The sequence below is a fragment of the Apodemus sylvaticus genome, chromosome 2 (assembly GCF_947179515.1).
Source record: "Apodemus sylvaticus chromosome 2, mApoSyl1.1, whole genome shotgun sequence".
In the NCBI taxonomy this organism is placed as follows: Eukaryota; Metazoa; Chordata; class Mammalia; order Rodentia; family Muridae; genus Apodemus; species Apodemus sylvaticus.
In genome coordinates, this window is record NC_067473.1 from 64,796,615 (window position 1) to 64,810,701 (window position 14,087).

Below are 14,087 nucleotides of genomic sequence, written 5' to 3' on the forward strand. Positions count from 1 at the left end.
CTGCCATCACTTTTCACTGAGAAGGCTGTGTCCACAGATTAACTACTTGATCAAATCAGTCAATCTCCGTCCTCCCCTCCCATTCTCTCTCCTGCTCTGCCTCAGTCACTGTTCCATTGCTGGGAAGAGACAGCATGGCCAAGGCAACTCTAATTTTTTTTAAAGAGCATTTCATTGAGGGCTTGCTTATAGTTTTAGAAGTTAGTTCTTTATCATGGTGGGAAGCAGACAGGTTTGGCTCTTGGAGCAGTAGCTGAGAGCTTTACATCCTCATCTGAAGGCAGCAGACAGGTAGACACTAGGCCTGGTGTAGGGTTTAAAACCTCAAAGCCCATTCTGAGTGACACACTTCCTCCATGAAAAGCACACCTATCCCAAAGAAGCCACATCTCCGGATTCCTTCTACTTTTTCCCAAACAGATCCACTCCCTTGTAAACATTAAACATTCGAGTATGAGTCTATGGGGGCCATTCTGATTCACACCAGTACACGCCATGTCCTCCCTCCCTATCTGTCTATGGAAAGGGTCTGGCTTTCCCTGTAATGGCACCGGAGTATATTATAGATTCTTTTATCTCTAACAAAGTTTTTGAGCCTCTTTTTCTTCTCAGTTAAAATTTATTTTGGTGGTTCCTCAACATTTTGGCCTATTTGAATATCCCTGAAATCATATTTCTATTCATGTTTTTGTGTCTCACTGCGAAGCTTGAAGCCGTGAGAAGCGTGCATTTGTTTTAAGGCACACTGTAAACTACACATTCAGAACAGGTTCTTTGTGTTCTGGGAGCTCATCTCCAATGGGGACGACACACCTTCATGGACATTTATGTTACAATATGCAAAAGGGGAGGAGGAGGGTGACTCGTTGAGGAGAGCAGTTTTAGAGTGTGTACTGGGCTGTATTTCAGATTCTGAGGATACAGACAGCTGAGCGAGGTTGAGGTTGGAGTACTTGTTGCACTAGGAAGGAATATTACCAGAAGAAATACTTATTCCCGTTTCTCCCTGACACCGTACAAGTATATATCCAGTATAATACTGTTTTCTTTGTCAAAAGGAAAAAAAATGGAGGTGGAGCAGGACTTGCAACTTCTTCCAGACAACCAGCAAAGGAAGGAGAAAGTATCAATTCCTTTCTGAGTGGAAAACAGTGCTCAGCCGAGACTCCCCATTCAGGTGTTCTTTATAAAATGTTAATGCAGGGTGCGCTCATGTTTCAGGGAAATGTCTGTATTTTTCCAACCTTCTCTACATTCTTCACATAGAACAAAGGCGATATTAACGGAATGAAGCATGGAACTGGATATACAGGAGCCAAGAGGTGTATGCAGCCAGGAAACAAGGCTAAGATTTACTCCAAAGTTCAAGTTAGGGAGCATTAAGACAAAGCTTGCAAGGCCAGGGGTGAGGTGGGATGGGGTGAGGTGAGGTGGGGTAGGGTGGGATGGGGTTAGGTGAGGTGGGGTGGGGGTGAGGTGAGATGGGGTGGGGTGGGGTGAGGTGAGGTGGGGTGGGGTGGGGTGAGGTGGGGTGGGGTGAGGTGAGATGGGGTGGGGTGAGATGGGGTGGGGTGGGGTGGGGTGAGATGGGGTGGGGTGAGGTGGGGTGGGGTGGGGTGGGGTGAGGTGAGGTGGGGTAGGGTGGGGTGGGGTGAGGTGGGGTGAGGTGGGGTGAGGTGGGGTGGGGTGAGGTGAGGTGAGGTGGGGTGGGGTGGGGTGGGGTGGGGTGGGGGTGTTGATGATTCCTGTCTGGAGGAAAAGGTGCAATTTTGTTTTTCCTTTGCCTTGCCTACAAAGCAGAAGCAGAACTTGTGAAGAGGGAACCATTGAACTAATGTAGTAGGTGGGATGTTTTATTATCACTAGCAGTGCAGGGCTCCAACTCAGTGCCTCATTATTTCAGGAAATCAACTTTGCAAAGGTAAAAATACAGGGAAGTAAACATCTATAAACATATCACTAGTGAACCAGACTTCAGAGCAGGTGAAAAATGTACGTTGAAAACCATATTTCTTAAAATAGAAAGAATGGACCTGCGGAGGCAATGTGTGTGTCTGAATGGTTTGGAGTTCCCTTCCGTCCACCAACACTGGGCACTGACAGAAGCTGGGCACATGGTGCCCCACTGCATCTAGCTGCCTTGGGTTCTTTAATCTGTAGCACTCATACATGTGTTGCTTCTCTAGGGCCAGAATTAAGGTAAACAATGTAGGATTTAAAGGAGTAAAAGAAATTCATCAATCAAAATAAAAGATGTCTCAATGCAGCATTTTGTAAATGTTAAAACTAAGAAATTTTACTATGAACACAGTAATACCAAAGACAAGATCAATAAGCTAAAGTTAATTGAAATTGTAAGACTGTCACTAGGTGCTGGATGTGGTGCTACATGCCTTTAATCACAGCACTAGGGAGGTAGAGGCAAGGGGAATCTCTGGGAGTTAGAGACCAGTCTGGTCTGGTCAGGTCTACACGAGATTCAAATTTCAGACCAGCCAGGGATACACAGCGAGACAGTGTATTATTATTATTTTTTTTAAAGCTCCTCCATCTAGAATAATTGCCAAAGATGTGGAATTGAAGCATGAAATGGTTAAAAAAAAACCCCAAAACAAACAAACAAACAAAAAAACCCCTAAAAATACTGATCAGTTTCTATCCATTAAAGCTTACAAGTAAAATCTTAATTACACTTTACTTTGTTTTAAAATAAAGCAATGTTTTGACTTTTAATACTTCTTTAAAATGTTTTGAAATTTCATCAACTTTTAATGTTTTAGGAAAAAAGTATATAAAATTACATAACAGAGTGACCCATTCTCCTTGTGCCTTAGGCACAGTTTGGGACCTGTACTTTACAGAGATGTTAAATATTTTGCTCCTCATGCATTTCTGGAAATAATTTTGACTTAACATATCCAGATCACCGAGTTTTGACAGCCCTTAATTCTCCAGCCGTACTGCATTAGGAGACCTGCGTCGGTTTTAGTTCTCCAGGGGCTCAAATGTGTTTTATTTCACCTACCTCACTCCCTCTCCCAGGCTGGGAATATAGTTCTGAGGCAGAGTTTGGTTACCCAGTGAGAGGCCACTACCGGAGTGAGGGTGGCGATCAGGAAAAAAGCAAAACAAACAAAAAAACCAACGGCCAAACAAAATAAAATTAAAAAACAAAACAAAACAAAAAAACCCTAAAACTATTTATCCACAGGTGGCATCGCTGATCCACCCACTTCTGCCTGGAAAGAGGTTTCCGGCACTTCTAAGTTGAGGGTCACGTTTCCCGAGCCATCCGCCGGCGGCATTTCAACAGCGCACATCATAGACTTCCTGTTGTCCCACGCGTATTGCGAGCTTAGCGCACTCCGTGCGCCGGAAGCCAGCTGCTGGCGGTCGGGTTCTGCGCGTCAGATGAAGGAGGAGAGAAGGCTAAGACAAAGTTGTATGTCGGGAGAGCACGGGCGCGTGCGGCCCTGGGGAGGAGGTGTGCGGCACCTCGCTGGAGTCCGAGTGTCCCCGCTGTTCGCTGTGCTGCCCGCGAGTGCCACTTTAGGGGAAAAGCACCCGCTTATCCCTGCGGCGAGGCTGGGGAGCCGGGCTTACTCAGTGCTAACGGGAACGAAGGCACTGATTCGAGCCCTTTCGTAGCAGTGTTTATTATGCCCTTACTATTTGTAGAGACAATTTTAGGGGTTTGAGTAACAGAACAAGTTAGGAAAATTGTCTGAAACAACTTATGTTGTAAAGAAATTTTAGCAGATAGTAGATTGGAAGTGAAATCAGTTCCCCCCTCCCCCCTTTCTGCTAGTTATTGAACAGAGCAGTTAGTTGAGACCACAAAGTTTCTTTTGTCTCGTTCGGTTTTTTTGTCTTTTAAAAGGAAAGAGGAAGTCCCCAAATGTGCAACGATGTGGTTGCAAATTTGGAGCATATGAAGTTGGATGCACCTAGTATTTAGGACTAGAGCACCTGTGTGTTCTTAATGTACACTGTAGTTTTTGATTCATCTTTTTTCTCTTTCTTTCCTTTAGGAAAAGCCTAAAGATTAGGTTGTAAGAAAAACCGAAGCCATGTTTCGAAGACCTGTGTTACAGGTAGTCACTTTCTACATTAGTGAGTGCGCAACTGTGGTTTCATAGTCTATAGCCATATTTTGTTTTGGTTTTGTTTTTTTCCTATTTTGCATACATAAGCACAAGATTCTTAAGCCTATCTGTCATGTTAAATGTATTTATTTGATAGGGAAGACTCAGGATGGATTTTTTTTATGATGCTCATAATGTTTACTGAATCAAAAATGATTTTTAAATGTATTCACATAGGAAGTACATATTAATTTAATAAGTGTTTGTTTCCTGTGCTTAGATCAGAGTGTGCATTCATTCACGGTTTTTTTTTTTTTTTTTTTTTTTTTTTTTTTTTTGGTTTTGTTTTTGAGACAGCAACTCATATAGTTCAGGCAATCTTGAAACTCACTGTTAAGCGAGATGACCAAGAACCATGATCCTCCTGCCTCTACTTTCTCAGCGCTGGTGTCTCAGGCTTGCACCACCACACCTGGCTTCTATCATTTTCCCATATGGCTCTGGTTCCTTTTCTGACCTCTGGCCCGTCTCTGCACTCCAATTTTGCTATCCAGAGAGCAGAGCTCACTTCTTGCCACAAATCCATTACCATTCTGCAATCTAGACTGGTGTCCTCTACTCTGGCCAGGTCTCTATTACTCTTTTTCCTCATTGTGGCCCGTGGGTACCAAGTCTTGTAAATTCTACTAATGTAAAATCTCTCATTGATTCTTCTCCTCCTCCTCCTAAGACTAATGAGTCAAATCCATTATAAAAGTCTGTTGTCTTCCCCATCCTACTCTCAAGTTGATCTATCCTTAGTTCCCTACTTTAATCTATACATGCTCTGAGCCTTTTAAAATTGAAGTCATACTATAGTATCTTTAAAACCAAATGTGAAGTAAGTTTGCATTTTGAGAGTATTGAAATTAAATAGTCCTTTCCCTATTTCTTCTTTTCTACGTTATGATTTGTGTGTGTTCCTAAGATGAGGCATATTATTATTTTATAAAATTTAATGAGCTCTGGCTCAACTGATTAGCAGTTTGATCCAGTATTATAAATAATATCTTTTTTGGGGGGGGTGGGGTGGGGGTTGAGACAAGGTTTCTCTGTGTAACCCAGGCTGTCCTGGAACTCACTCTATAGACCAGGCTGGCCTCAAACTCAGAAATCCACCTGCCTCTGCCTCCCAAGTGCTGGGATTAAAGGCATGTGCCACCACTGCCTGGCATAACATCTTATTTTTCTATCTACACTTGGTGATAGTATTATATAGCTAAAATCATTCCAGGAAAAGGTGTTCATTTGAGTGGTATGGAGAGAGAAGGCCAGTATTAAAAGACCAGGGAAGGAAACAGGTCTCTATTGGAACTTTTAAAAAGCTAGGTCTAGAAATCATAATGTGATCACCTGACACCTCAGAGTTGTAGTCTGGCTCTGCCCTCATTTGCATGGAGAAATTGCATAACTGGAAATTATGTACACAGCAGCCTCACAGGCCTGAGTAACAGCCAGATGAAATGACCCTTCTTACGTGGTAGGAATTACATTCCATAGAACTGCCTTCAAAGTGAGTGAGTGAGAAGTTCTAACTCTCTAACTCACTAGCAGAGTGGGAACTTAAAACCAGACAGCATCACTCTCAGCACTGCCTGAAGCCCAAGTGCTTGGGAGTCCTATTAACTGTCAGCTGCCTCCTGAAGTGTCCTGAAAAAAAACTGTTTTCTTTCTGTTGCTTGTTCTAAAAAATTCTTTGGCTTACCAATCCCTTTCTTTCCCATTTGGCAGATTCCTGCCTGCTATATTAACAATGGTGCCATGTAGGTAATGTTTCTCTCTTAGAACATGTCTAGCTCTCTGAACTCTTGAGTGTAGTGATGCATACTCTTCTTAACTGGATAGTAACCATAGAACAGAATGCCTTTAAGACAGCAGAGGGCAAGTTGGAAAAACAACCTTAGTGTCAGACAGCCTGGAGTTGTGAGTCATAAATTACCACTTAATTCCTAGTTTCCTGGACAAGTGCAGGAATCTCTGGGCTTAATTTTCCTTGGATCTATGATAAGAGTAATTTGACTTCGTGTCTATAGTTAGTTCAGGAATAAATGGTAAAAGTGCAATTTGCTTAGCATATTAAGTGCTGCATTCTTTTTCACTAATCATGACTTAATAGTCATACCTTTGAACCGTGTTATTTGCACTCCCTGGATCTCCTGAAGGAATGACGCTTTCCACTGCAGCAAGCTCACTGTAGAAGCTGTTGGCCTTTTGCGGGGCCCCTCAAGAAATCAATGTTATTCATCGTCTTTGCTCATTTTTAAATGAAACATTCTAGGCCAGTCATTTGAGATGTCCATTTCCTTATAAATTTTGAACAACTAGACAGGAAAAAATGTATTATAGACCTTGTAAGTTTTTACCCATAGTGCTTGTTTCGATGTGAAAAAGATAAACAACAAATGTATGTTTGTTATTATTTAAATAATAGATTCTTATTGCCTACAATTTTGAGTGATGCTATACACAGATGGATTGCTAAGTATCATAACGCTCGATCATTGCTTTTTATGTTTACTTAGTTGATTTATAACTACATTCATTAGAAAGCACTGATTTCTTATTCTCCTTTGCTATCCTTTTTTGGAACTTGTAGGAACTGTTCATTAAATGGTGAATGAATATGAGTAGATCTTCTATTTGTATTTCTCGTTTCTGAAAAGTTTGAAGTCGTGTTACTTGTTTGTTCTCCTTTAGGTATTCCATCAGCTTGTAAGACATGAGTCTGAAGTAGCCAGCACTTTGGTTCTTGAGCGATGTAAGTACCAGATTTCTAAGTTTACAATGTTTTATAATGCTCTGCTACCATTCTCAAGTACTGTAGAACTGGTGGACTATGTTTAGCCATGCATTGCAGGATATTTGATCACACTGTGGATCCTGAGATTGTGTAATTTACTAAAGAAAAAAACATTTCTAGTTGCAGTGTGACTCGGCCTTAGCACATACCTTTAATCTCTCTGGCTGGAATATAGACCTGCTCTTTAATTGCAAACAATGAAGGTTAAATTAATTTGTAGAAGGAAGCACCCATGTTTGAAAGTGATGTCTTATTGACTAGCAGACAAAGTGAAGCAGAAAGATTTGATAGAATAGGATATGCCCAACTCTTATGAGAACAGAGCAGGAAGGGAAGCTGCCTCAAGGGCAGTGCAGAGAAAAAGGAAGGAGGCAGTTTTCCTGGGATGGTTATAGAGAGACACAGGTGAGGACAGACCAAGCCAGAGAATGAGAAGGAGCCAGAAGAGTAGAGCGTATTCAGTTTGTCCTGTAGGGCTGCTTTTGGCTCTCTGCTTTCTTGTCAGTCCTTTCTCCCCTCCAGACTTCCTTTATTGTCTTTTTTAACTTAATTGGTTGATCTTCTTCTGTAGCTTGAGTTTTTCATAAAGCAAAGATTAATGTTGAAGCACTATTTGTAGTTGTTCATTCTCTGGATATTTCTGTCAATTTCAGGTGTGTGTTTATCCTGTATAACTGTCCTGCATGAATAGAACAGGGCTGGCTTAAGCAATAGAGATACTTATTTCTTTCTTCTTTAAGACCAGTCTGTCAGCATGTCTGCATTACCTGTCAGGCACAACTTACTGGTTTGCGGATAGTTGCCCTGTCAACTTTTGTCTTGCAGTAGTGGGATGGTTAGAATGCTGACCTTTTTTCTTTCCTATAAGGACACAGAGGATTCACCTTCATAATCTTATCTAAACCTAATCTCCTACACAGCAGTCACCTCCAGATTCCGTCACACTGGAAGTTAAAGTGCAGAGAACCAAGTTTTCAGGATGCATATACTTAGTCATCAGATGGTTGTCAGTCATTTCATCTCTGCTTTGTATTTCAGCTCTGAATCGTGTTCAGTTACTTGGACGAGTAGGTCAGGACCCTGTCATGAGACAGGTGGAAGGAAAAAACCCAGTCACGATATTTTCTCTAGCAACAAATGAGATGTGGCGATCAGGGGACAGTGAAGTATACCAAATGGGTGAGTGTAAGAGGCTCCAGTTGCTATTTATCAACAGTAAGTAGACATTATTATTGCTTACCTAATATTAAAAATATAGATAGTCTGCCTTCATTAGTTCTGTTCTGTTTTTTAGAAATTGTAAGCTTTTTCCCCCCGAGACATGTTCTGTATTTTGGCATTTGTGTTACCTGCTGGCATTCATAACCCCATTTGCTGTATCTGGTGGTTTAGGTGACGTCAGTCAAAAGACGACATGGCACAGAATATCAGTGTTCCGACCAGGCCTCAGAGATGTAGCGTATCAGTATGTGAAAAAGGGGTAAGTTAGAGAAAGGATCTTGTGGATTGAATGGCCAGAAGAGTTGGTAACAAGTGTTCTCTTGTCTGCCTTTCCCCTAAGTGCTGACATTAATATGTATTTATTCCTTAATGTCATAGTCACAAAAAGTCTCTGGTTTTAGCCCGCTGGCAAGTTAGGGCAAACAGCATCTGTACATAAATAGAAATGAATGAGGCAAGATACTGTATAGCCATTCATGCTACAGCTGTAGCTGCTTTTTGTAAAGCATCTACAACGTTTGTCTGTAGGACATCCTGTGGCCCTGGGACCAGGGATCGTGGGGGCCATGTCAGGCCTCTGAGCAACCACATAATGTATTTAGAGAATCTGGACTATTTGATGTCTGATGTGCTAAGTTATTATAGTAGCTTTCACAGTAGTTATTTTATATTTGATAATTTTTTTTTTAGACCCAGTAATTCCCATTTGGAATGCTTAGGTTAATTATGTATTGCAAGTGTCTTTTCTGAATGCATTGAGTAACAAAAGAATGTTTTTGTGAATGTGCTTTTTATGTTTAGAAGTATACTTATTCATGGAACTAAAATATTTCATGAGAAATAATTTTTGAAGTGACTAGAATTTCAATTTCTTTGCAGTAATTACACACCTTTATGTATGTATGGATATGTGAAGACACATAAACACAGGCTATTTGAAGGAAAAGGTTAACTGTTTCAGTGTGTGTGTGTGTGTGTGTGTGTGTGTGTGTGAGAGAGAGAGAGAGAGACAGACAGACAGACAGACAGACAGACAGACAGACAAACTAGAAATTGAACCCAGTGCTTTGTATATGCTAGGTGAGTGCTGTATCACTGAATTATATCTCCCATACTTTATATAATATAAAGTTTTACATTTGAGGCAGGGCCTCACTGAGGTGCCCAGGTGGGCCTAAAACTTCCTGTCCTCTGGCTTTAGCTTCCTGTCCATTGGATTATGAGAAGGTACTACCATGCCTGGGTAATTGTCCTTCTTAACTAGATTGTGCACTGTGTTTCAGTACTTTTAATTTTGAAATTGAAAACGTGTTTAGTAAAGTGCAGTTGTTTTACCTTCAGCTTGTATTTGCTACCCATGTCCTGACAACCTCGAAAGGCAGGATTAGAACCTACAGACTAAAGACTGTGCATTTCTTTATATCAGGGCTCGTATATTTGTGGAAGGGAAAGTGGACTATGGTGAATACATGGATAAAAACAATGTGAGGCGGCAAGCAACAACAATCATAGCTGGTAAGAAGCTCGTGGTACACAGTGTTTCTTGTTGTTCATTGAAAGGCTTGCTTGTTACAGGCCTTTCACTGGGCCTCTAAGTACCCGTGATGGCAGCACTGCAGGAAACTCCCCAGAGGACTTCCATACTTTTCCTTTTACTGTTTGCTAATGCTGTCCACTTTCATTTATTCCTATAAAAGGCTCTCTGTCTACTCACACGCTTAGTCAGGCGGAGCTCTGCATAGAGTATAATAGCATCGAGCTCCTGTAGTTCATACTGTTAACTTGAAAGAATTGAATCTTCATGTCTCTTAAAAACACTTTGGCTGTACAAGAAGTGTATATACCAAGACAGTTGCAGAACTGGGATGTTAAGAATTTGAGATTTTTTCAAAGCTTTGAAACTGAAGGTGCAGCAACCTTCATTTGAAATTTAAAAACTGGTTTTTAAACAAAATACAAAACAACATGTACTACATATAAAGCAATATAAGAGTTCAAACCTCTAAAGTTTTAGAAGAATTTTGAGAACAAAATAGCTGTTTATATATATATAGCTGTTTATATATCTTTATATATATAACTTAAATGTTTTTTCGTATTAAATTATATGTAGATTAATGCAATGATACCTTATCAATTTGATACCATTTTTAAAAAGTACCTGCTTAAGAGATTTTAATATGTTAACATGAAAATTAAAATGTTATTAAAATTCATCTTTCAATGAGATAGCCATATTTTATTATTTCTTGAATAAGTTGCTAAAATTATGAGTTAAGCTTCAATTTACTTATTTGTTTTTGTTATAAACACCTAGAAACCTGTTCTGTAGATAGGAGTGAAAAAAATCTTACTGAAATTTCTTAGTGTTTATGAACTCCTGAGATAGGCTATAGTGAAGTGATATCTTATAGATTGTTTGTTTCTGAAGTCTGTGAGTAGAGAGAATGGCTGTCACTAATGGTTGGATTGGTTCGTTGGCTGCTTTTTCCTCTTCCAGGATCAATTGGAAGTGACATTGTTTGCTGACAGAAAAGGCGTTTTTGTAACATTTTTATTTCACCTAGTGTTGGGATTATCATGGCATTTTTACTTTAAAAAATAGATGTCATTGTATCCACTCTTCCCTGGATTACTCCAGCTTTCGTATAATCTATATGCTTTTTAAGAACCCTTTTCTTTCCCTTTGTTCCAATAATATTGGTAAATTATATTTTCTAAAGCAATAGTCACTTTGTTTTCCTAATAGTAATATTTTTAGAAAATATATTGACTTTGAAAGCCAATGTAGATATTTTTAATCTCTATTTGTGTTCCATTATGAGCCAGATTTATAGACAGCTATATTATTTGAATTTTGAGTTTTTACCAAATTAAGGTAGTTTGAGAAACATTTCACATTGTTCACAATTTTCTTTTTTCTTATCATAGTTGTTACTGGTGTGGTCAGTTGACTATTTATTTATGGTTCACAGAAAAACTGAATAGCATTCAGTGATGTTTGAAGAAACCTATTTGATTTTTTTTTCTGATTATATAATTGGTTTTGTTTATTGTATATTAACATAATCTAAAAACTAGTCTTCTTTCTCATGTTGCAAACACTAGCAAATATAAAGTGATTTAAAAATATATTTAGCATCCTAAATTATTTTCTGTTGTTGTTATTGTTTATCCTTTTTTTTATTGACTCCTATTTATCTCCTATCTCTATACTATTTTTTCACTTAGCGGTCATATTTGACCTTTAAAGCGAAACACACCAGTAGATGGCACTCTTGGATTTTGACAGTGATTCCATTCTAATCCTGTATAGTAATGAAGTGTCTTGAAGTAATTGTTACTATTAACTATCTTTTAGATAATTTTAGTTAAATAATTTTTGTTTTATTCATAAGAGGTAGACAAGAGACAATCAGTTGATCAATCAATTAATCAATCAATCCAACAAAACAGGCTGCAACTGCTTGTCCACTAATTCAGATTTCATTACAGGATGGGACCATTACTCCTAAAGAATATAAAATATTTGGAGTTATCCAAGAAATGCTACTTAACCTCTTTATCTTTGGTTGCTTTTAGCTGATTTTCTTTGAAATAGTCAGAGCAATGTCCACTCTTTATTTGAATTAAAAATGCTTGCTTTTTTTTTTTTTTGGTTTTTTCGAGACAGGGTTTCTCTGTATAGCCCTGACTGTCCTGGAACTCACTCTGTAGACCAAGCTGGCCTTGAACTCAGAAATCCGCCTGCCTCTGCCTCCCAAGTGCTGGGTAAAGGCATGTACCACCAACACCCGGCTGAAATGCTTGCTTTGTAATACTTAAAACTTCCCTCAAAAAATCAGTATATGAAATTCTGTTTTTTCCTTCCTTCCTTCCTTCCTTCCTTCCTTCCTTCCTTCCTTCCTTCCTTCCTTCCTTCCTTCCTTCCTTCCTTCCTTCCTTCCTTCCTTCCTTCCTTCCTTCCTTCCTTCCTTCCTTCCTTCCTTCCTTCCTTCCTTCCTTTTTTTGAGGCAGAATTTCTCTGCTTAGCCCTGGCTATCTTAGAACTTGCTCTGTAGATCAAGCTGGCTTTGAACTTAGCGATCAACCTGCCTCTGCCTCCTATCTGCTGGGATTAAAAAGGTGCAATACAACCACCCAGCCAGAATGTGAAATTCAGTCTTATGCATCTATTTCCTTTAAAAGCAAATAAACTTGTAGTTGCTAAGTTGTAAGCTGGCTCTTGTGCTTTGTTTGCTACATGTTTGCAGCATGTAGATGTGGAATGTGTTAATTGATCCTCCTGTGTGAGGGTGTGCTTACTAGTATTTACACAATACCTTGTTTACAGTGAGTTGTTGCTGAGGAGAACTTAATGGGCTCATCCTGTTAACGAAGTCTGAATTGTTGGATAAGCAGTTGCAGCCTCTTCTGTTGAATTGATTGATTGATTGATAGATTGATTTCCTCTTGTGTACCTCTTATGAATACAACAAAAGTTACTTATTTTGAAATTTTGTAATACCACTAAAGGATTTCTGTGTTAGAGGGGAATTATCAATGAAATGAAGACAGCATTCAAAAAGTGACTCTTACACATTGGTTTCTTTACAGATAACATTATATTTCTGAGTGACCAGACGAAAGAAAAGGCATAGAACGGATGATTCTTCTTTGATCATTGTTTGGTACAGTCTCCTTTGCAAATCATGTATAGTCTATAGTTTAAAGATAAAAATTAAAATTTTTATATAAAATGAGTGGTAATATTTTTCTTGATTGACATATCTTCAGTGTGTGTGTGTGTGTGTGTGTGTGTGTATGTGTATGTGTGTGTGTGTGTGTGTGTGTGTATTAAACCTGTCATTTATGGTACTTACCAATTGCTTGTTTTTTTAGGAGTGGTTTCTCTGTAGAAAGGTACAAAGTAACACTCTCACAGGATCCACTATGTATGCCAGGGCCAGGGCATACATTTGGAAAGCCTTTTCGGCTTCACACTTGTCCTGTGGTGTTTCACCTCTGGTTACTTTAGAGCCTTGTGTCAGGAGTCTGTCTGTCATAGATGTAAACACTGATGTTCTCACCTATGTCTAGACTTATAGGCAAGTACTGACTCTGCTTGGTGTGTTTGGACCCTTAGTACAGTGCTGACAGGAAAATGATCCGGAATTGAAGGAGACTGCTGAACACTGGTTAGCATTCTAAACTGTTTTAGAATTAACCCACCCTCATATTTTGTTTCTTGGTAGTATTGCTATAGTATTTATGAGACCTTATCAACACTGAGGACCCGAATGAAGTATAACTGCAGATGGCACAGTTCCTCTACTGGTACTCAAGGCCTCCTTTCCACACTACTCTCAGTTCTCTTTTTCAAAGTTTATTCCATGCGCTTAAGGTTGGAAATGATCTTTCTGTGGTGCTGGGGATCAAACCTATGGTCATGTCAGGCAGGCCCTCTCCCGTTGAGCTATACCTTCTTCAAGGATCTTTTAATATTTTAGACTTTGCCTCCCTAGAGAGTCTGGATATATTTAGTTAATTTTATTGAAAATTTATTAGTAATTTACCAATAAAAAGTATGTAAACTCAGTTTTTGAATATCTTTTTTCTTTTAAATTTTGTACAAGCCATCCATAGTCAGCCTGCAGCTTTCCAGAAGTCTGTTGCTTTGTTTGGTGTCTGGAATTCCTCATTCTGTTTGTTCCATGCTGCTCTGCCAGCCCCTGCTCCCCAGCCCAGCCTATGTGTTTGTTCCTTGCCTTGAAAGTTTAGATTATGTTGGACTCTAAGAAGTTCAGAAACCCTGCTCAGTGTTGTGGCCTCTTGTTTTCTAAAGTGTTTCCTGTATACCTGAACAGCCTTTCTGTAGTAACAGTGTATTGAAGGAAGGAGTAGTTCCTTAGCTTTACCCCATCCTTACCCAGAGACAGAAGAATTACTGACCTCCCTATCTG

General features: G+C 39.5%; 1 protein-coding gene across 2 annotated transcripts; it reads left to right on the forward strand.

Moving 5' to 3' along the window:
* Positions 1 to 3,331: 3,331 nt before the first annotated feature.
* Ssbp1 (single stranded DNA binding protein 1) lies at positions 3,332 to 12,887 on the forward strand. Of its 2 annotated transcripts, none has more exons than XM_052173519.1 (7): positions 3,332 to 3,442; positions 4,032 to 4,094; positions 6,822 to 6,882; positions 7,963 to 8,103; positions 8,317 to 8,404; positions 9,572 to 9,660; positions 12,742 to 12,887. In XM_052173519.1, the coding sequence occupies exons 2-7, from the start codon at positions 4,071 to 4,073 to the stop codon at positions 12,783 to 12,785; spliced, it is 447 nt and encodes a 148-aa protein (XP_052029479.1). In that variant the 5' UTR covers positions 3,332 to 3,442; positions 4,032 to 4,070; the 3' UTR covers positions 12,786 to 12,887. The 2 variants fall into 2 exon arrangements, with proteins under 2 accessions (XP_052029479.1, XP_052029480.1); XM_052173520.1 differs by having other exon boundaries at positions 3,355 to 3,484.
* Positions 12,888 to 14,087: the final 1,200 nt, after the last annotated feature.